Genomic DNA, 22,891 nt, shown 5'->3' with positions numbered 1-22,891 from the left:
TAACATAATACAATTTGGATGATTTTCTATTCAATGCTCTCAGGGGCTAACATCGATTCGAGTACAAGCTGAGGTAACCCCCCCCCCCCACTCCTAAACCCCCCCTTTTTTTTCCACGAGTCAGTCAATGTGTGTCTGACTGAAGGTTGTAGATTTAGCGGCCACACATTTGCTCCTCCGTCTTTTGTGTCCTCAATCTATCATCACTTTTTTTTTTTTACCTCGCCGCCACCGAAGCCCCCCTACGCTGACATATGTTTGAGCAATGGGTGGGTTGGGAATACAATGATTCTAAAGGAAATCCGAAAGGTAAACTACCTCTTTTTTATCTCCTCGAGCAACACAAACAAGAGACCCTTAAAAGAAATCAGGCCGGACACCTTTTTTTTCGTGGAGGGTTTGAACACTCGGTGACGTGTTTCCAGCAGATATTTGCTGTTTGAAAAAGGGTGACAGCTACTCTCGCTGATTTATGTGAATAGTTCAGATTTTAAAACAAGATAATGTGAAACTTTTTCTTGAAGTATTATAAGGATATTAAGGATGATAATTACACATTTTTAGAAGCGAATGCCTCATTTTGAGTGAAATCATGCCCTTCAACCACTAAACTTCCTTTTCTAAAATAAAGACAAACAGAGCCTGAAAGACAGGCATGGGTGCTTCACTGTTTGTCCCTCTGCTCTTTGCAAAGAGTTCCTGCCTATCTTGAGAATGCAATGTGATGTGTGTGTGTGTGTGTGTTTGCAGGGCAGGATACACACACTCAAACACACACACACACACCCTTCATGCCCTGAGGATCCTCCTGACTCTCTCTCCTGGCTCTATCAGATCAGAGAGACCCGCTGTCCCTCCCCACACCGCAATGCAAATGAAAAGGAATGCGCTGATAAAAGGCCAGATCCTAGAGATGAGAGGGCAGAAGGAGGACAGAGGCAGCGAATGCTAAAGGTGGAGGGGTGGGGAGGGGGGGGGTTGAAGAGCCTCTTGGGGAGATGAGAGGTGGCAGAGGAGTCAGTGTTGGTAGTAGCGGGAGATCATAGCCGTGCTCCCCCTCAGCGGCGTTTGATACAGGGCTTTTGTCGCTCTTTCAGCGGTGCATTGTTGGGTGGTGTAATCCCCGTCGGATTACAAAGGGCTTCCCTTTTCATATGGGGCTGACCCAGCAGGCAGGTGGCTGGGGCTCTGTGGAGCTGTCAAGGGGAGGGAACCTCTATTCCAGGAGGAGGGGACCCCAGTTCCTCTTACCTTCACAGGGGCTTTTTGCTGGGAGGCCAGTCAGCCGCAGGTCAACGTGGGGACAATCCTGACATGGGACTCAACTCGCTCTGACCCCGTGGCTTCCTGTAGAGAGGTGACAGGGAAGGAGACCGTCATGAAATACTGAAAAATACAGACAATGATCAAAATATTACAACACACTGAAGGAAAATTGCTATTTTTTTTTAAAAATTTACAATGTATGTAGGGCTGCAACTCGCATTTATTTTAATTATTGTTTAATCTGCTGATTATCTTTTAGATTCATTGATGCTATAAAATGTCAGAAAATAGGTTAAAAAATCCCATCACTGCCCAGAGTCCAAGTTGAAATCTAAAAATTGTTTGTTTTGTCCGACCAGAAGTCCAAAACCAAAGATATTCAATTAACTCTCACAGAGGACAATGAAAACCAGTAAATATCCACATTAAAGCAGTCGAAACCAATTGATTTTTGGGACTTTTTTTAAAGAAATTGACTTAAATGATTAGAACAGTGGCCAATCACTTAACGGTCGATTGACTAATCAGTTCATCAACTGATTGTGTAATTGATGTAATAAAAAAACAATAATGTCCACACTATATGTCATTTCGATTGTGGTCCTTGATGTAAGTAACAAAACGACCAACAAACCTATAAAATCAATATCTTCTATAAATGAAATCACAAGCAAAGTAAAAAAGCAAAACTTCAATTATAAAAATAAAATACAAATTATAAATGGAATAAACTGAAACTTCCAATTTTCCCATAAGTCATAAATTTGACTTTCTTTTTAAAGATGTGATGTCATCAAAGCCCATTTATCCCACTTCCCGGCACCACATTTACCTAAAGGAACAAGTCCTCATGTTGGTGTTAAAGCAGACATCAGCAACACCAGCTCAGTGCTCCAAACCTACGAAGGTGGTCTTGTAATCTAATCGGGGGGCTTTGTCGTTATAAATGCGAGTTGTACGGCTCTATTATTCAAGCATAACCACCCAAGCTGTTGGGATTTCTGCTTCAAAGCCAACACAACCCTGACTAACCTATTATGAGGAGATCTATCATTCATATTTGAGTGTTTTCCCAGACATTCAAACTGAGCAGACAAAACATGTCAAAATAATAGAATCCGTCAGAATAAAACACCTGCTTTCTTGCTTTAATTAAAGAAAAAAAATCATTGAGGCACCTAGAAAACATCTGCGTTTTATATACTTAAATAAAAATGAATTAAAAACTTAAACCCAGTGTGCAGTGACCTGTACAGACACATATGATTCAAAAAGTTGCGTATAGACGATTCATGTTGTGTGTGATGTTGCCGAGGATGTGAAACAATCATCTCCAGCGCTAAACGTTAGCTTGATTACATATTCTGTATTTTTGATTACAGCGTTAACACAGCTTTGATTGATATTCAGTGTATTGTTTGGATGTGAGCGGCGTCTGATTGAGCTTTGGTTACTTGATGGCTTTGCTTGTAGTGTTTCAGGATACAGGATCAATAAGGCGATAGTCAGGCCCACCACTATTTCTATCTGTATTACTGCTGCTACCACTCCCTCCTCTACACACACACGTGTGTGTGTGTGTGTTAAAGCTCGGCCCTGTCACACACACTGCTGTTCACCCTCTACTGCTGATATAAACCATTCATCCACGCCCTGTCAGATATAGTGAGGGACCAATTTGGTGATGCTACATTCATTCATTTTGTAATTTTTTCATTCATTTCTGATACCGTATTTGCCAAAATGAGGTTTTTAAGGGTGAAGATAATGAAAAACTGATTTTGTCGGCTAATTGAGCTTTTTACTGTTGTATTTCCTGGTTGAATCAATTGCATCCTGCCCTGTTGAGATATGTTTTCTTATTTTTATGCAAAAAGCAGCTGTATGCCACTGGATTTTCATTACAGGGCCACATCTCAGATTTACAATTTCACCACTTTATAGATGGTAGAGCTGCAACGATTAGTCGATTAATCGATTAGGCAACTATTTTGACAATTGAATAATCTTTTAGGTAGTTTTTTTTTAAGGAGAAACTGCCAAATATTTGATGGTTTTGGGTCATCTTGGACTCTAGGAAACTGTGAAGGGCATTTTTCTGTGTTTTTGATGTTTTATAAACCACAACGATTCATCGAAAACAAATGAAATGATAATTAAAATAATTGTTAGTTGCAGATCTTGATTGTAAGAACATGAAGGCAACATACGCACAAATGTCATGGAAAAACAAAGCAAGTGTAGCACACAATTAAATTACTTTAGTTTAAAAAATAGTTCACACCTTTGTTGTAACATTAGGTAGTAAATATAGGAACTTTGAAATAATGTCATTGCCACCAAAATACTGATTGAACTAAGGCTGCAACTAGCACTAATTTTCATGATTATTTTATTAATGTATCAGAGTGTTGTTTGGTCTATAAAATGTCAGCCTATCACAAGTTCCAAGGCCCAAAATTCAAATCAGTTCACTTTCATAGTGGACAATAAAAATAAAACAGAAAATATTCACATTTTAGAGGATGGAACAAGCAGATATTTGCTTAAAAATTGATTAATCGATTATCAAACTGTTTCCAATTAAGTCCCTTTAGATCGACTAATCGTCTAATCTTTGGAATTTACAACTTCACCACCATAACTAGCATTAACTTCGAAGGCTGCCAGTACCTGAGCAATATAGTCAGTGTAACATACAAATAAAATATATCACTTTAAAAACTGATTCACACTGTTGTAGTAACATTAGGTGGTAAATATATGAACTTATATACTTAAATATTGAACCAAAATATTGCTGGAATTAAGGCTGAAACTATCTATTTTCATTATCGATTAATCTACCACGTATTTTCTTAATGAATGGGTTTATTGTTATGGAAAAGAGTGGAAACTGCCAATCAACAAGTTTCAAGGGCCTAAAATGATGCCTTCAATGACTTGTTACATCCGCCCCACAGTCCAAAACTCCAACAGTTCACTATCATAGAAAAATATTCACATTTGAGAAGAGAATACTTGCTTAAAAAATGACAAACAATTAATCGATTATCAAATTGTTTCGATTAACCCAACTGTATAATCGTTGCAACTCCGATTTACAATTTTACTAACGTACCTTAACTTCAAACGTTGTGAGTCCTTGAAGGCAACATCCACACAAACGTCCCCAAACACAACAAATGCATCGTCCTACTGCTTTTAAAACTAATTTCCACGTTTTTTTGTAACGGTAGCTGGTTAATATATGAACTTACTCAGAAATAATGTTGTTAAATGACGGATTCTGGCTGTCTTTATTTCAGACAAGCTAACGAGCGGCCTGCCGTTAACATAACTTCAACGTTAGCTAGCTAACAATAGGCCTATTTTAGTGTTAGCTGCAAGTTGACGAGAAAAACCGTTGGCCACAAGTTAACGTTAACCAACCGTTAACGTTAAAACATCTAAACTTGGTGTGACTGGTTGGAAAATTAAGGTAAGTACATTTGCATTTGCTTTCAGGAAACACACGTCGACTTGCAACAGGCAGCAGAGGGTGACTTACAGCTACCCATTTCCGGCTGATTAATAACAGTTAACGTTAGCAGGTTAACAGCTCGGCCCTGCGACTCCATAGTAAACTGTAAACGACGGTTAAACCAGGTTAGCTTAATGATTACTGGTAGAAAGTAACTAAATACATTTACTCAAGTACTGTACTTAAGTACAATTTTGAGGTACATTTGATGCTTCATTATACTTTCTACTCCACTAACTTACATTTATTTGACAGCTTTAGTCACTTTTCAGATGAAGATTTGACACAATTGATAATATAACAAGCTTTTAAAATACAACACATTGTTAAAGATGAAACCAGTGGTTTACAACCTTTTTGGCTTTTAACGTCTTACAAAAAGCAGTGTGTAGTCGGGGTCACATTTCACATGTCTATGAGTTGTTAACAGCTCCACCAAATAGTGATTTTTCCCTCTAAACTTCTCACATGCTTTCATTTCAATAAATGTTCAAATGGTCCAATATTTCACCAAAAATCAAAGATTAGAGAAAAAGTCCAAAAACTGATCAGATTTGTGTATCAGAACTTTGTTTTTTCTTCTTTCCTCTCCCATTAATCATTTCACGACCCCTCAGATTCATCTGCTGACCCTTTGGAGGGGCCATGACCCCTAGGTTGGGAACCACTGGACTAAACTATCTAACTGTATATAAAGTAGTGTAAACTAGCTCCACCTCCAGCAGCTAAAACAGTAACATGCTGCTCTAACACTGATGCTTCACTATTAATAATCTAATGATGTCATATATAATAATATATCAGTCAGAGGGAACAAACCACTACTTTTACTGCAATACTTTAACTACATCAAGTTCATAATACTTATGTACTTTTACTGTAGTAGGATTTTTCATGTAGGACTTTGACTTGTATTGGAGTATTTTTACATACTTTTACTTAAGTAAAGGATCTGAGGATCTTCCACCACTGCTAATGACCATTGATAGATAGATAGATCTAAATAATGGTGAAGAATGTCCATGCAACCCAAATAGTCTTGTTTAGTCCCGTCCCAATGGTTCACAATCCAAAGATATTCAGTTTACTGTCATAGAGAACTAAAGAAACCAGAAAATTTTAGCATTTTTTTCTTTTAAAACGACTCAAAACGATTATCAAAACAGTTGCTGGTTAATATTCTGTCAGTCGTTGCAGCTCTATGTTATGTGGAACAGTAGTCTTAAGGCTGATCGCTGTTATTGCTCTATAAAATAGTGCTTTAACAATGCAGTATTTAGAAGAGTAAACAAGCTATATTTGAGGCTTGAGATAATCTCTTCAACACACCAATAGGCTGTTATTTAATCATAAAAGTGGGACAAAGCTCTACTGTATAAACATATCACCTGTGGTTGAGTCTTTCCATTAGGTCTAACTCTGGAGGATTTAATGGCTCAGACTGAACAATACATGGTCACAGGCTTTTAGGTTAAACAAACAAACACACAGGAGCACCTGACTAAATACATGACTTTGTATCAGTGGTATGAGGGGCTGTGAATGTGTCATAAAGGAGGCATAAAGGTCAGAGATGACTCATGTGATTCATCTTGATCATGTCCGTGGTTTACCGGCCTGCTGTTCTCTTCTCTCAGTAGTTTGTATTGCTGTTTGCATGTTTGCAGGATCCCCTCTCAGGCAGCGCCGCTGCTGGTCACGCTGAGGGCTTTTCTCTCCCCATCAGTCAAACCTTGTCATCAGCCTCGACTGAGAAACTAGAGTGCAGAGGAAGTTGTCATCCGTGCACCTGCTCCACCCCGTTTTGTGCAAATCTTGATGCATGCACGGAAGTTAGGTTTCAGAACAATAGGGCACAGGTGGTTAGATGCAGTGCCAGTTGATCTGTGAGTGAGTGAGTGTGTGTGTGTGTGTGTGTGTGCTAGACTGTTTGTTATGGAGTTGTAACAGTATGACAGAGGCTGGGTGTGCATAGGTAGTCTTGTAGAGCAAAAAAATCAAAGTGTGGAAAGGCAGAAAAAGTCTGAAAAAGTCAGAGAACCCAAGTGTGTCGAGTTGGACAGGTGAAAGTCAGGAATGGGGACAATCCCAGATGACATCAGGAGGCTTTTGGACGGTAATGTTTTTGTCTTATTTTTACTCTTAATGCTCGTCTTTCTTTAAATCCTGTTATTAAAGGATAGTGTAACTATAGAAATATAGTGTAAGTAGTCGATATAACATTTAATGTCATTATTCTACCGGTTGTTTACATTTAGACATTTAAAACATAAAGTAACAACCTAACATATATTGTGTGGCGTCTTTCTTGCTCTTCTTTATCCTGTTGGTCAGAAAATTTTCCTTTTACAACATAAAAAATGTCATATTTCCATTGCCTGGTGATGTAAGCTGTTCCCGGCATAGTTGCACCATTGCATTTACTGCATTTGCATGAACTGCCAGACCAGCAAACATGGCCTTTGGAGGAGCATTTGCATATTTTTTTTAGCGCTTTGTGTTATATGGGTGTGAGGACGTAAAGACATTGAATCAGATAAGTTAATGTGGACCGACCTGTTTGCCTGCAGCATCATCATCATCAGCTCAATTTAGTACAAACGGTGAAAGAAAATATTGATGATAAGCACTTCCGTCTGTATGGATAATTGAAGAAGTTATATCTTTGGATTTCCACTTTTTTTTACAAGTTAAACCACTCAAAGAATAGTTTTATGATTTCAGGAAGCCGGCCCTGAGGAGGCGTTGTAGTGGAACAACTGACGACTCAGAGAAAGACTCTGATATTTGAAAGATTATTGTCATTCATTTGCATCAGTGAGACTTTACTAATGTACTCTAAGAGCTTCTGTTTTAATGATACATACAGCACAAGGAACAAGCACTAAAGCGATTAATCGTCGCAGATAGAGCTGCAACGATTAATTGATTAGTTGATTGACAAAAAAGTTGTCCAGCTTCTTAAATGTGAATATTTTCTGGTTTCTTTGTCCTCTCTGATAGTAAACTGAATCTCTTTGGGTTGACAAAACATGATATTGTAGGTTGTATCTTGGACTTTGTTGTTGTATTTATTGGGATCATGTAGAATATTAAACATAAATGTTACCATTTGATGTACTACAGAGTTAGCTTATAGCTGTTGTTCATCCGCAGTCCCTTCAGCAGGTCACAATTAAAACAGCACAATAACAAACAGTACAAAACACAAAGGACACATAATACAGAATACAAAGGTAGCTCATCACATACACTCATAATATCAACTAGAGATTAATAATGGAAGCTTGTCAAATTAAAAGCAAGATTATTTGAGTTCATGAGAAGACCACGAGATGAACTTTAGAGTCAGTGGTTACGGAGCCGAGTAGCTTTTAGCAGATTTTTTAATTTGGTTTTGAACGTAAACAGTGAACAACATTTTTCACCGTATTCTGACATTTTATCGATCAAACGACTAAAATAATCGAGAAAATAATCAAAGGATTAATCGATAACGAAAGCAATTGTTAGTTGCAGCCCTAGTCGCACAGGAGCGTTCATGATGCAAAACCACAGTTCTTAAACTTTGATGACTGACTGTGATCAGCGACATCAAATCACCTTATTTTATCTTAGTAGATAATTAGAGGATGTGTTGAGGGATAAAACTTTACAAACAGAAGCCTGATTATGTATTTGTGTTTATCATTCACACTGTTTAAATGCTTGTGTGCTCCATTAAGAATCATGTCCTCATTTTCTTACCCCATTACCTGAAAAGTCTTTTGAAAAGCATGTAATGAACACAATGCTTACTGTGTTCTCTGCTCCTCAGACTGTGAGCTGTTTGTATCAGACATCCTTCAAGATGAGGACCTCAGCGAGAAGACTCAAGAGACACGACTCGTTTTACTGAATAACTTCAGGGTGGTCCACACAAGGTAGGATTTTACCTCTAAAGTCAACATTAAATCAGTGTTAAAGAAAGCTTCTTTACCACTTAAGTGTCACAATGTAATTTCATGAAAGCAACATCTAACTTTTACTTGTAACACTACACAGGAACCGTAATTATTGCTGTAATGGCTTTAAACACAGAACTCATTCAATGTGATAGCGTCACCTTTGAGACTTCATTCTTACTCTTATCTATTAAAAGAATCATCAGAATAATTTCATCTTAATGTGATTTAGTTTCCAAACATGATGAACAGCCTGTGAACCCAAAAAACTGAAAGTCTTGTATGAAGTGTGTTAGTTTACACAGGAAACAACCGTCTCCACTGATGTTGTCTGCACTGCACGATAACAGACACATTGCACTGGTAAAGCGAACTTGTGGTTTTGTGGTCCTCTTTGCAGGAAACAATTACTAAATTTTTCGAAGCAAATACTGGAGCTGAATATGTCTGTAAACTGAGAGCACAGAAAATACTTCAATTCAACGTAAGATTTTGACTTATGCTTGTTTTTGATTCTACAGAAACCCTCAGGAATTCCCCTTCCGAAGTAAGTAAAACACCCCGATCTCCATCATCACAGTATCACATTCTACACTGAGCTGTGTGTTTTAAAGTCTTTTTTTCATATTTGACTCACTCCCTCCTTTGCTTTATCTCTTTATTTCACACACACACACACACACACTCAGCAGACAGGGAAGAAGACGGTTCCGATGACAATCGCAGTTCCAGTCTGGGTCGCTCTGCCCAGTCAGACGATGCTTCGGTAGCTTCTGACTACCAGGATGACGGAGCCGTTGAGTGTAAGTTAACAACAGTCTTGAGTCCGATTCCTGATGTGTTTATAAGCTGTTGAGGCAAAGATCTGAGCTCTGAAAGGCCTGATTCTGTCTCTGCGGAGCAAAGCAGCACTAATAGGAGACACTAGCTCGTATTATATGTATAGTTTTCAGCTCATATCATCTAGTTAAACCAAGGGGAATGAGGTGAAATTTAACCCTAATAATGAAACGTACACGTCTATATTGTCCTTTGTGAACATGTGTCTCTGCTGAGAGGCGACGGTGTACGAGGAGTTCTGCACCAACAAAGGAAAAGGTAAAAAGGAGGAGTTATTGTCACAGGAGGCGATGCGGCATTCCCCTGAGAAAAGTGCAGTTTTAACACGCTATCCTCACTGACACACCTACACCTCGCCACAGGAAGCGCAGGCGGATCTTTTTGCTTGTATATTGTTGCTTATCCTCTTAATTTGACACACACACACACAAAAAAAGACAGCCCACATCTGTGAAATCTCCTCCTTTGCTGGCCTCCTACCTTGCTGTGCTGACATCAATGACTCCTCCTCCTCCTCCTCCCTTCTCCTCTCCCTCCTGGCCAGTGTGCAGGTAGGCTGCCCTGACGCTGGAGAAGAGGAGGAGGAGGAGTAGGGGGGGGTCCAGTGGTTCACAAAGGCCTGATCGGTGACCTAGAGCTCCCTCCAGTGGCCGATCCTCTGCCGCCTGATCTTTTCCCCCCCTTGAGGTGCATGTGTGGACTGTGGGAGGCATGGAGGCGGCCCACACAGAGAGGAGGCTTTGTAGCTGCGGGCTAATGCAGTGATTGATTGACCCCGAGCCCCTCTATTCTTTCACAACCGGGTTTGAAATACAACACTGTACCTGAGGGGCCATGTGTGTTCCATCCCTCTCTCCCTTTATCAATCTTTCTCTCGATCTTCCCCTTTCTCGGACTTGCCCTCCCTCCCCGTTCAGACTTTTTGTATTTCTGACTCTATGCGCCAGCTAATAGCCCTTGACGTGACATGCCGCAGGTGGGCATTATTGACTCGGCCGCCTCAGGTGCCCATCTCTACCACTTTTTTTTTGGCTCCTTTTCCTGAGGTAAAGCTAGAATCACGTGGAATCTTCAGAAAAAGAAAACATCGCTGCTGTCTGCGGTTGTTTTGTGATACCGGTAGTTAACGCCAGCTGGATGTCGTCAAAAAATTATCCCCCTTTTTATTTGAAAACGGCTTAATGAACTCTTACGTCCTCTGCCCACAGAAGAGTAACTGCCGCCTTTCTCCGCAACTTTTGGGACAAATAGAGTAAACAAATCACAGCAGATGGCGGGGAGATAGACCACAAGACGATCATAATTCACTTTTTGAAATTGTTGAGAATAAACAAAGCGAGATTTCCTCGGGGCAACGAACAAAATCTAAATCTGAAATGCTTTAAAAAAATTTCCCTTAAGGCTATTATAGTAACACACCCAACTACAAACTACACCGTCTGCTACTGTGGAATGTGATGGTTGTTAAAAGCTCCAACATGGTGTCACATCATTGTCTGCGTTAAATGTGAGAAATAGCCAATTACGCAGCATCACCACAGACTTCTCTTTCTTTTATTTGCAGTTTGAAACTAAACTGAATAACTGCACTCAAAACCCCCCCCCCAAAAATACACATTTTTATTGTTGGATCAATAATCATAACATTTGACTCTGTAAGAAAAACATGCACCTCACTGCGCTGTGTCTTTTTTTTTTTTTATTGCTGGGGGATTGCGACCGTGTTATGGTAGTGAATGGCCTGTGTCCTCACTAAAAGGGCATGTGGAGTTCATAGTTCATTCTCTGTTCACTGCCAGTTGAAAGAAACGGCTCACACTTTTCTGCTGGGCGGTCTGTTTCAAGAGAAGAAGAGGGAGTGTTTGTGGAAAATAATGGCATGACCACTTAATGAAATCAGTGACATTTTAGGAGGAAGAGTCATCAGCGGTGACGATTCTTTAGATTGTCTTTTATTCCCTGAACGCAAAAAAAAAAAATCAGTAGAAAACCTTTGTTGTAAAAAAAATAAACGATGAATTTGTGATTCAGAGAAAAGCGTTCGGCTTTAAAGAGAAGGTAGAAAATTGAGCTTATTCTTTAGAGTTTAATCGTATCATTTTATTCGAGCCTACTGTACACAAAAGAGACTTTGTGACTGGGAGAATGTATTATCCGTGGTAATCGACTGCCTGCCTTCGCTGCTCTCTGTTCCCTAACCAGAGAGTGAGTGAGTGTGAAGTCGATGGCTGCTTTTACACGCAGGAGGAGCCTGTGCGCCGTTTGATTAGATGCGGTGGCCTGTTGTCTTCAGCGGACTGGGTGACACCAGATTTGTAATGGCTGACAGGAACAGATGGAGCCTCCATTGTTAGCCCGGGTGTCTGCATGGTAATGTGAACTGAGTTTCACCCGCCGACCGCACCGGTGACCTGACCGCGCCTGCAGCCTCACCCCAGCCTCGTCTGCTGCTCTCTCTTTTTTAGCACCTTCCACCTCTCTCTATCTCTCTCTCTCTTTCTCGCTGCTATACGGGGGCTCACACACAATTTCATTTTCATTTTCTCTTCCATTCCAGCACATTCTTGCATTCATAAACAAATATAGGCACAAATTTTCTCCCTCTGGTGTGCAAGAGTCCCTTTTTACACACACACACACACACACACGTACAAATAGACCCCAGGAGACAGCCGTAGATGTGAGGGCTTTTAGCCCCGTCACGCTGTTTGCAGGTCAAGTTTATGAAGTCGAAATGGCCTGTTTGTTTTTCTTTGATTGGGGAGCACCGCTGGGCGCTCGGGGATGTTTGCTGGGAAGCTGCGGCGATGACAGAGTACCGCAGGAAGAGCTTTGTTTCAGGAGGCACGCGGGGAAAGATGGCGCTTTCCGATACGTCTCCCTCATCTTCTTTGTGATCGTAATGATTTTATTATGATGTACCGTACCAGCCTGTATTTGCTCAGGTTTGGATTTTGGCCCTAAAGAATTAATTCACAAAAACTTTGACTCCGTGTGCTTTTTATTTTCTCGTCTACTCGTTTTATCTGCTTGATTATTGATCCTTTTCAATTCTATCATCTGACCTACAGTGTGATCTTATCTAATCCCTTAATTTATAATAAAAGTCTTATGAATCTAATTAAATTTGACATACAGGCAGTGATTTTGATTATTGAATATTCTGTTTAATATTTTCTATATTAATAAGAAAGTAGTTTCCTATCACATTAGACGAAGAAAAGCAGCATATCCTTACAATGGAAAGGCTCCAGCAAATTATTATTTGTCATTTTTGATGGAAAAATGAATTAATCGGTTGTCAAAATAGCTGCTGATTAATTTTCTAATCGATTAATAGATTAGGCAGGTTTGCTCTGTTGTGTAGGCCTGTTTCAAGAAGGCAGGAATGTGATTCCTGTCAGTGATTACTATCCCGACTCAATTTCCTGAACCAATTACTGGCAGCAGAATGCAGTAGGATAACCAATTTTAAGCTATGTGTCGTCATCGCCTATTTCTCATTTGAATACGAGGAGCCAATATACAGTAACAACATTATCACACCGAGCTGGTAAATCGAATATTAAATCTAAATTCTGTCATTTTGGCTGAAGCTTGAGAAAGCTATATAAAGTGAAGTGCTTTTGAAAGTGCGTCTTGGCTGGTGGAATAAGGGGGGAAAACGATGCCAGCTGACGGATTGATGCTCCATTAGGGGGTTAATCAGCAGTGTTTTAGGTGCCAACTGGCTCTTGTGTCTGTGTGTGTGTGTGTGAAGTGAAGTTAATTCATTGAGGATCTTTAACATAAAAAAAAGAGCAAGTTTCCGGGTGCTTCACAGAGGAAGGAATGATGTAAATAAACATACTTATCAGCATTTATTCCGCTTTTATCTGCTCTCCTTTCACATGCAGCACCTGGAAAGTATTTTGGGTCTAGCACAGATGACCTCCTCGCAGGTTTGTCGGCCTCTGGTCGTGCTGTCTGCCCACTTACTGAACTTTTGACCTTTTGGCCTCTGGTTTTGGTCAACCTGTGACCCGTCTGCACTCAGCCCAGAGTTGTGAGTGAGTGATCGTCCTTCCTGTCACACACAACGCCCATCAGTCACAAAGTTTCTCCCGGACTCGGTCATCGCGCCGTCTACTGTATGCATCCGTCAGAATATCTGCTGCCCGGAGATTAATTTTTCACCGCGTTCATCGGTGTATGGATTTTGTGACATTTGGATAGCGGCTGCTCGTTTGCAAGGAAGCGAGGAATATGTTAATGACCCTCCCCTCCCTCCCTCCCCGCCCCTCCTCCCCCTACTCTCTCTCTCTTCCTCATTCTCCTTCACTCTCCTTTCCTTTTGCTCCCTCGGTTGCTGCCTCTGTGCTTTTTCTACAGAGACACACACACACACACACCCATTACGAGGCAGGAGCAGGCTCTGTGCATCGCTGCGACTGCTTGCCATCAGGGTTCAAAAGTTCACACTATTCCCCTAGGGCTACTGTGCTGCTGCAGATGCTGATAGTCTTTTCTTTCTCTCTCTCTCTCTCTCTCTCTCTCTCTCTCTCTCCCGGCTTGCCTTTCTCTCTCTCTCTCTCTCTCCTCTCTCCCTCGCTGTTTACACTATTAATCTTGTACACTCTCTCTCACACACTCACTCACACTGCCTGGCAAGAAGAGAGCGGCTTGAAGGGGGGATTTGGACGTATTTAACCGAAGGGCATCCATCACTCTCATCTCCGGCTTCACCCCACCCCCCCTCCACACCCCCCCACCCCTCCCACCCACCAACCAAAAAAAAAAAAAAAAAAGCCACACCGTGTATTTTTTTTTTTTGCATCCTCCCTGTTTGTAAAGCCTGCTCTGACGACGCACTTCTCCCCTCATTTGCTTTGTTTTATTGTTGCATCGCATATAATTACATCCCCTCCGTTGCCTCTGGTGTAGCGCTAGTGTCGAAACCCGGGGAAAAAACAGGCGAAGGTAAATGTGCGGCAGTCCATCTGTAAAGAGGCACATAGGCAGAATGCAAAGTGGGAAGCTGGGGCAGGGTGGCTCCTAATCTCCCCCAGAGCTGTCAATGTCACAGACAAATAGCAAAACTATCAGATGCGGCGGGTTCACCCAGAGGTTAGCGTTCCCAGGTACCTCCTGCATTCACTCCCTCTCTTTTCTCCCCCTGCCTTGCAAATGAGAATTTGATTTTGCCCTCCACTGGAATCCATTTCTGGAGATGAATGAAGTTTCAATGCCAAGCCCAGGTGGCCCCGCTGATTTCTTAGGGAAATAAATGGAGATGGGAGAGATGTGTTGGCCTATACACAGACAGTGACACGACGGCTCCCCGATGCCTCTGGGATCCCTCTGTTTAATTGTTGCTGTAATGTAGCACTTTAAGGTCATTAACATGCCCTTGTGGAGTTATTTGAGGATGTTGAGGACGCATCCCTCTTTACACCGGGGGTCTCCGCACGGCTGGGAGAAGTCAGCGCTGTGTGTCTGTTGCCAAGTGGGACAGAGCTGCCGTGTGATTGTACGCTGTTGGGAGATCGCTTATCTACAATGGAAATTTTTTAGCCATTGATTTATAGCGACCCCGCGTTCGTAGGTTAGCTTATCTCGAAGAAATAGAATCAGTTTGTGTGGAAAATAATTCATGAACTGAGAAAATAGTGCAGGATCTTTGTCCTGTAGTATGAAAACTGTAATTAGTTTTATTTAAACGAAACAAGTGTGAATTTAGATAATTAACCTTAAAGTGTTAATTCCTAGTAAGAAGTTTAAACAGCAACATTTAGTAAAATGCCAGATTTAAATTAAAAGGTTAAATTATTATTGTTGTTTTATAGCAGTTCTGGATATTTTGCAGGATTTTAGTGTTCAGTGATTGTGATTTTGGTTTCCCGTGTGGTGAAACTGTAAAAAAATGTGTCATTTTTAAAAGACTTTAAAAATAGTGGGAGAGAAATCCCTCAGTAATGACCGTCCTTGCAGTTTTAATAATGCGTAATATTTTCTGATGAATACATTTATATATCGTCATGAAATCAGTTTGAAACGACTTCTGTGGCAGTTTCACTCATAAGAGTTTGATTTACTGTTTTCCTGTTAATGAATCGAAGCAAAACCAGATTCTTTTTATTTTGTTTCTGATTTATTTATTCAATTATTTATTTGTGATTTGTCCAAAAAGATGATATAAGGAAACTTTTTTAAAAAGTTTGTGATGATTTAAAAAAAATGAATAATATTGAAAAAAACCCACTATTTTCACAAGTAATTTTATTTATTATTTCCCTTAAATGTTAACTAGTTTTATAACAATGTGTTTTACTAAATTTAATAAAGTTAGTTACTGGCATTATACTCAAATGATTTATTTTACTGTAACTGTTTCAGAATGATTCATATTTTCTGCAGTAAAATAAGGAAACAAAGCAAAAAAAGAAATGCAAAGTAATTATTTAACTACTTCTTATATTTGTTTATGAAAGACTGAATGGAAATCTACTAAAAATATAATTAATATACTAATTATTAGCACGTTCCTGCACATTTTTAAGAATAAAATTAAAAACAGTAAAATTTATGGTGCATTTAATTGGGAAAAACGTGCTCAAATTAATATTAATATTAATGGGGTTTTTTCATTACATGAATCATAATAAGTGTAAAAAAATCCATAATTTGAGCCACTAAAAATAATTGAATTAAATGTTTTTATTTTAAGCATCAGATGAAAGGAAGACACAGATTTCGATGAGTTTTCGGACTTTATTTGTCTTCACAGAAGATTTCCTCTGTAACACCTGTTGCCTGTTGATTTGCTGGTGATTGATTGCAGGAGTTAAAGAATGATAGCACCATGTAATTGGTTTATTGGTATAATACGTAACAGCAGTGACCGTAAAATAACAGCGATTTATATAAAAAGGTAATAAATATGAGATATTGCTAAGAAAGCGGAGCGCAATAACACCGGTCCTCGCCAAGATATTTACCTACCATTACTGCAAAAATGATATTTAAAGCATTTTAGTGCAAATAGAAGAAGCGTTTTAAAGTTGCTATGACTGTTCATTCAGAGGGTAAGTGTGTCGAGTGTTTTTCCCTCCAGGCTCTCTCTCGTTGACCGTTATATCTCGTTTTTATCACCGATACGCAGGCTCTCCTGTGGGCCTGAACTCCTCCATTGTTGGTATTTATATTCTTACTACTTTTTTTTTTTTTTTTTTTTCTTTTGTCGCTGCCAGTGAAGCAGCTGAAAACCATCCCCAGCGATTAGAGGATCATTGTATCTGCAGTTAAGCATTTGAATAGTGGTAGTAAATCTACAAAAGGGAAATTCAGGGTCGCTGTAGACGCTGCTTATGGCTGCCCAGGGGGAAGCCGGTGTCACATAGTAAATTTAGCCCCTTAGTGGCTTTACACTGGCCGGTGTGTGATGTTTGAATGTAGGAATAGAGCGAAAAAGGAGCTTGGAATGACTTGACATCTATTCCAGCGTTGAGGTACAGAAATATTTGTTTTTTTTCTTCCAAATTGCATCAAGCATAACAGATTTAGTCAAACATTAAAAGAGTAAAACACCAGACATCTCTGTAAGGCATCAAAGTCCAAATCATTTAAGAAAAACTTATGATATAAAATGTTTACCTGATCATTTCTGTGTATATTTAAGTTTTTATTCTGCTCTGTTTGGGCTTTTGGCTTCAGTCGGCCAAAAGCTTTTATCTCAGGTCGGAGATTTGTTGTTAAACCTGATCGACATCCTTGATCCAAAAAAAAAAAAAAAAAAAAAATCCCAAATCACTCCTGCATAAATTCCCGGTCCCATTAAACATTATTAGACGACGATACCGGCATCATGCAGCCTGATATAATGCACTGCATGTTTTCTTTGGTTCAAACACATGCATTAGGAGGTCCTAAACACGGTTTATGTATCGATGACTGAAGTCCTAATCAAATCAGGGGGAGGAGAAGAGGGCAGGGAAGACATTCTGCCCTTAACCTCAGTGCCTCTCAGTCTCTCTCCTCCCTTCTGACGGCCGCCTCGCTGGAGGGACGCGCAGCAGAGGCCTCCTACTGTAATGAGGAAAAATGTATCAATTTAGCCCGGCCTGAGCGCAGATTGAGCGCCGAGTGGGTGAAGGTGCACTGAGTGAATCCTTTTTCCTAATCAAGGACAGTATCGAAGAGGATTGCGGTCTCACTCGCTCCTCCGTCTGTAGAATCAGCAGCATTCCTCCCCGCAGCCCCCTCAGGGCCGGGGAGCCTCTCTCTGCCTTCTGTTTCACCTCATCAGCAGAGTTCACGCGGGGGTCAGGTCCTGCCCCCTGATGCTGCATTCAATGCAATACCTCTCGCATCGAAAGGCGCTGTGAAAGCCCCCGCGCTCAAGGACTAAGCAAAGGAGAAAGAAAACATATGATAACTTGCTGATCTTGATCCATACCTGTGTTGTGAGGGGGGGGGGTCACCTCCTCTACTTGCTCTTAAATAGAGAGATTAATCCTACTCACTGCACAATGTGAACTTATGTATCTTCATACTTAATACGAATAAATAACTGGCAGTATATTGTTTTCTCTGTATCTCTGGATTAAAAAATAAAACTCTCCCTGTAGTTTATATATATATATCTGTGTGATGAACTGCCATATATTTATATTTATTCATGAGGGCCAGCACACTTTAGATAATATCAATGTGATGTAGATTTGTCAGATTTTGATAAAATTATTCTTTTCATCCACAGTTTTTGTGTATGTTGATGTTAAGAATGAAAAAGAAACAAGCAAAGACAGAAAGCAGACTAAGACTGAAAGAATCGAGTCGACTGAGGAAATGAATCACAAAAATCCACAAAATGCACTGGTTTCAGCCTCCTAAATATAAGTGTGCTGGTTTTTTTAGTCTTCTGTAATAGTAGAATTAAATGTCTTTGGGTTTTGTCCTGTTGTGGCAACAAAACAAGCAGTTTAAATATGTCAATTTGAGCTTTAGAAACTTCTGACAGACATTTTTCACAATTTTATGACATTTTAAAGAAGAAAAAGCAGTGGATTAATGAAGAAAATAATCAACAAATGAATAGATAATGAAAATAAAGTTGAGTTGCTGTCCTGCCAGACAAAACATCAGCACACACGAAGAAGAAAACAGCAAAAATGAAAAGAAACCCAATGAAATGAATTAAAGAGCAGAGAACTACAGAGCACATGACGATTATAACTTTACAACTAAACATCTCAAAAAGACTTTAGATATAGTGTATAGTATAGTCGTACGAGACTAAAGAAAGAGACTTTCCAGCAAATACTGAGGAAGCATGGCACACACACACACACACACACACATTAAAACAAAAAATAGAGCAGCCACACAAGACAACCAAGAGAACCAATATTAGACATCACATATGGCACGCAGGCTTCAGATACATTAGATCGACAGTGATGGACAGGGCAAGATGAAAATATTATGAATCGTCTTTCCAAACATTTGTCTCGCCCCACGTGGGATTACAAGACACAGCTTGTGTGTCAAACACCAAAAAGTATAGCAGGACGTCTTCAACACACACATATAGAGCACATTACACTATTTATACATCTGCATCATTTTAGGTTACACATGTTATTGTATAAGATTTCAAAAGAATAACAAAAGAAGAAAGACACTTGCTACAAGCCACATGTTTGTCTTGATAAAGGTCTTTTTTTTTCCCCCAACAGCTCACAGGCTTTTTCCAAGAAACCGGCAAATATACAGTAAACGTTTCCATAACTGTGGATAAAGTAGCGGTTCAGACCCCAGCTTCTGGACGCACACGTCCCCCCGCTGGGACTGAACCCGAGCGAAGCCGTTGCTCCTCTCAGCCTTCCTACTGTCACAAGCAGAAGACACTAAAGAGACCGCTTCTTTTTTCCTTCAGCGTTTTCCATCTTCTGGAGCACCATCAACATCTTCAGCGCATTATTTTTTTTGTGTTTTCATAACATCTTTGTTGCATTTATGACCACCGTTAGATATAATGTAACATATTAGTCCTCCCACCCAACCATTTCCCTTCATTTTGATTCACTCTCTATCCAGCCTTTGATTGACTTTCAGCCTAACTAAAGTGGATTTTAATGAGAGAATACATTAACTCCCTCTGGTCATGCTAACATAAATCAGCCTTTTCTTGTGGGATCAACTGCTGAGCTCATAACACCATGCTGAGAGAGTGTGAATAACCAAATGAGAGATTGCGACTGTGGCAAACCGCTGGCAGCTCAGATGCATTGTTGTGTATCTCCCCCCCATTCTCAACCCCCCCACACACCCTGAGTTTAAAACAAATTCAAGACAGCAACAGAACAGAGCACGTATCAGCACACAGGTCAGCTCGAAAACACTCCTTTATCAGGATCAATTAAACACATATCTCTAGAAAATATCTATTGATTATTTCCTCCTTTCCTTTCCATTTGGAAATGGGGGGGAGGGGGGGTGTTGAGTCAAACCTTTTTCTCGCTGATGACCGTCGAGAGCTGTTAGTTTCAGTTAGCGCGGGCCCCCGGTAGCAACTCCTCACCTTGATTTACGAAAACGTGACGCGACGCTAACATCGCATCTATCCGCGTCTCTTTCGTTGGTAATTGCACTCAGCTAAATAGGTTACGCTGAAATATCAATAAATTGCCATCAAATTAATGTCAATACCAAAGCTGTGGATGGTGCTAATTAAAACGCAAAAGGGATGAAAATGAAGTCATGGCATTGCCCTGAATAATTGATAACGCAATTTATGATTTTTATGAAAGAGTGCCGTCTGTCTGCGATTTTGATGAGGCCTTAATTAGATGCATTAATGTGTCTCTCTGTGCCTGTACTCAAACTCCAAACTCAAACACTCATGATGGTTGTAGGGATTTTTTTTTTTTTTTTAACACCCCTAAATTACACACTTTCAAATAACATTACCTCTGAATATCCACTTAAACCTGCATTGGTCCCAAAGAGGTGTTAGCGTGTGTAATTTTCATTAAAGGAGGCATTGTTAACTCCGAGCCAATCAGACTCTGCTTTTATTTAGGGTGGGATCAAGGACTCGGTGGATGCTTTTAGGTCATGCTGCTACCCTGTGGAAGAATCCAGAACTATTGCGTACGTGTTCCCATTTTCATCACACAAAGTCGACGTCCGTTTCCACCCGTTTGTGTCCTTGTTTGGGATTCGTACAAAAGAAAGACAGTGAAGTGAGCTCAGGTCAGGCCCCGCCGCAGAGGTGTTAAGCACGCATGAATGTGTAATGTTTATTGACTCAAGCAGATCAGAGCGATCCCGTGTTGATTTTGCACCTCCTCGTCTATTAGCCGGGCTCGACCTTTGAGATAAATGAAGAGCGAAGGAAGCAGATAGATGAAGGGATTAGAAGTGGGCCGCAACAGGGAAGCAGACCCAGAAAAAAATGGACGGACTGCCGGCGGATAGATGAGGTGGGGGAGCATAATGACCGCTGTTTGTTATGATGTACTGAATCGGGTTCTCTTTGACAAAACAGTCCTTAGCACCTCTGTATTTATAGTGTCACCGGTCAGTACATCCACAAAGGCAGGCTGATGATATGTGAGCGTGTTAGTGCCGTGAGGTGTCTGGGGCTCTGCTCTGGAATGACCCGCTCATCTGTCAGGCCCACGAGCTGAAGTAGTGCGGGGTTATCGGATCACCCGCCGGGCTTGTTGTGAACTTAAATCTCTGGAAAGTTAGCCAAGCAAAAAGCCAATATCAGCTTTTATTTTTGCTCTCTAGATCAAAGTTATTCGGACAAAACTCACTGAATTCTGACAAGAGAGAAGATTCGAAAGGACGACTCACAGAGAGAGCATCACACAGCTTCAGTGTATGCTGCTTTTTCATGTTGCTGTGTTTTTATGAATGAGAAAGAGCTTCCTGTTTGTCTAATGCCGGGGGGACGCTCTCTGTTTAAACTAGGAGGCTCTGTTACGGGATGACATGTTTGGTTTTTCCCAGCAGTTAAACACGTCCTTTCTGAGGGGGGGGGGGGGGTGGACTCCAGGCATTCCCCTTGTCATCAGCGGTCTGAATGGAGTGTCACACTGACTAACGTAAATGGTCTTTAAATTGTTGCTGTGTTTCAGACTAGAAAGGCAGCTCTAGCTCTCCCTCTGCTTTTTTTTCCCTGCAAGGCTAATGCCTGTTGAGTAATGAATTCAGAGGAAGTTGAGCTTTATTTTTGACACATGGAAAATCCAGGTACTCCTGGGTGGAAGTTGGTGCTCGAGGCCGACCTGAGGTCACATTAACAAGCCTGAAAAATGGGACAAATATGCAGATTTTTTCGTTAGAACCTCCAACATGGAAACAGCTATTTAAAAAGCACTTCCCTCCAACAGAAAGTGCACAGTAGGCTGAATACTACGTGAAATGCATTGTGCTTTGTTTGCCAAACAACTGCACTAATTTACTTAAAGCTCTTACAGTAAGTATTGTCCTATCATGTTTAAAATTTGACATTGCAAATTAGAGAGAGTTGTTTGAATTCCCGCAGGAAGGTCGCTCCCATTAAAAGTGCAATGTGAGCAGATGAATGGACTGCAGTGCTCAGCAGCACTGTAAATGTATTGATCTCAGTTTCCTAAAGCCAGCAGGGATGTATTTGATCCACAGCGTAGAACACTTTATATTCACGGTGTGTGTTGCCTTGGGAATGAAGCAGGTTTTAAGTGAAGCCTATTAGGAGCTAGTGCTGAAACAATTAATCGATTAGTTGATTGACAGAAACAATTTTCATAACATTAGTCATTTTTTCAGAAAAAAAAAAAAGCCAAACATAATCTGGTTCCAGCTGCTCAAATGTGAAGATTTTCTGTTTTTCTCTCTGTGATATTATTGTGAATTAGGAACAAGAAACCTGAAGAAGTCACTGTGATGAGCATTTTTCATTATTAAAGATCATATTAACTGATTCATCTGCTTGTGTTCACAGACTTCGAAGACATCTCTCCTGTGGCAGCTCAAGACCTCAACAACATCTTGAAGCAAGGCTACTTGGAAAAGAAACGAAGAGGTATAGATGTCAGCTCTGGGTCGAGTAGCATCATAAAGTAATACTGACATATCAATAACGTAGTTCAGTGCTGTTTTTATGTGTTCAAGTTGTCCGTCTGTCTCATTCTCATGAATGCGATATCTCAGGAACGCCTGGAGGGAATTTCATTACATCTGGCACGAACGTCCACTTTGGACTTAATGATGAACTGATTAGAATTTGTTGTTCAAAGGTCAAAGGTCACTGTGACCTCAGAAAAACACATTTTTGGCCGTAACT

The 22,891-nt window shown here is 40.4% G+C and overlaps 1 protein-coding gene and 1 long non-coding RNA gene across 9 annotated transcripts in view; one reads left to right on the top strand and one right to left on the bottom strand.

Moving 5' to 3' along the window:
• Positions 1 to 4,913, bottom strand: part of LOC137171489 (uncharacterized) — a 31,511-nt gene extending 26,598 nt beyond the window's left edge. For all 6 annotated transcript variants that reach the window (XR_010924766.1, XR_010924768.1, XR_010924767.1 and 3 more), the window contains exons 1-2: positions 4,388 to 4,913; positions 1,252 to 1,347 (exon numbers count right to left, since the gene is read on the bottom strand). This is a non-coding gene — a long non-coding RNA (uncharacterized lncRNA). The remainder of the gene's footprint in view (positions 1 to 1,251; positions 1,348 to 4,387) is intronic.
• Positions 4,914 to 5,588: 675 nt separating this feature from the next.
• Positions 5,589 to 22,891, top strand: part of skap1 (src kinase associated phosphoprotein 1) — a 32,380-nt gene continuing 15,077 nt past the window's right edge. Inside the window, exons 1-5 of one of the 3 annotated variants that reach the window (XM_067575419.1) lie at positions 5,589 to 6,905; positions 8,607 to 8,712; positions 9,255 to 9,280; positions 9,423 to 9,536; positions 22,550 to 22,630. In XM_067575419.1, coding sequence (XP_067431520.1) covers positions 6,866 to 6,905; positions 8,607 to 8,712; positions 9,255 to 9,280; positions 9,423 to 9,536; positions 22,550 to 22,630 — 367 coding nt within the window. In that variant the 5' untranslated portion in view covers positions 5,589 to 6,865. The remainder of the gene's footprint in view (positions 6,906 to 8,606; positions 8,713 to 9,254; positions 9,281 to 9,422; positions 9,537 to 22,549; positions 22,631 to 22,891) is intronic. The other 2 variants (XM_067575418.1, XM_067575417.1) reach the window with 2 other exon arrangements.

This window comes from Thunnus thynnus, chromosome 20 (genome assembly GCF_963924715.1).
Source record: "Thunnus thynnus chromosome 20, fThuThy2.1, whole genome shotgun sequence".
In the NCBI taxonomy this organism is placed as follows: domain Eukaryota; kingdom Metazoa; phylum Chordata; class Actinopteri; order Scombriformes; family Scombridae; genus Thunnus; species Thunnus thynnus.
This window is presented reverse-complemented; position numbering and strand designations above follow the sequence as displayed.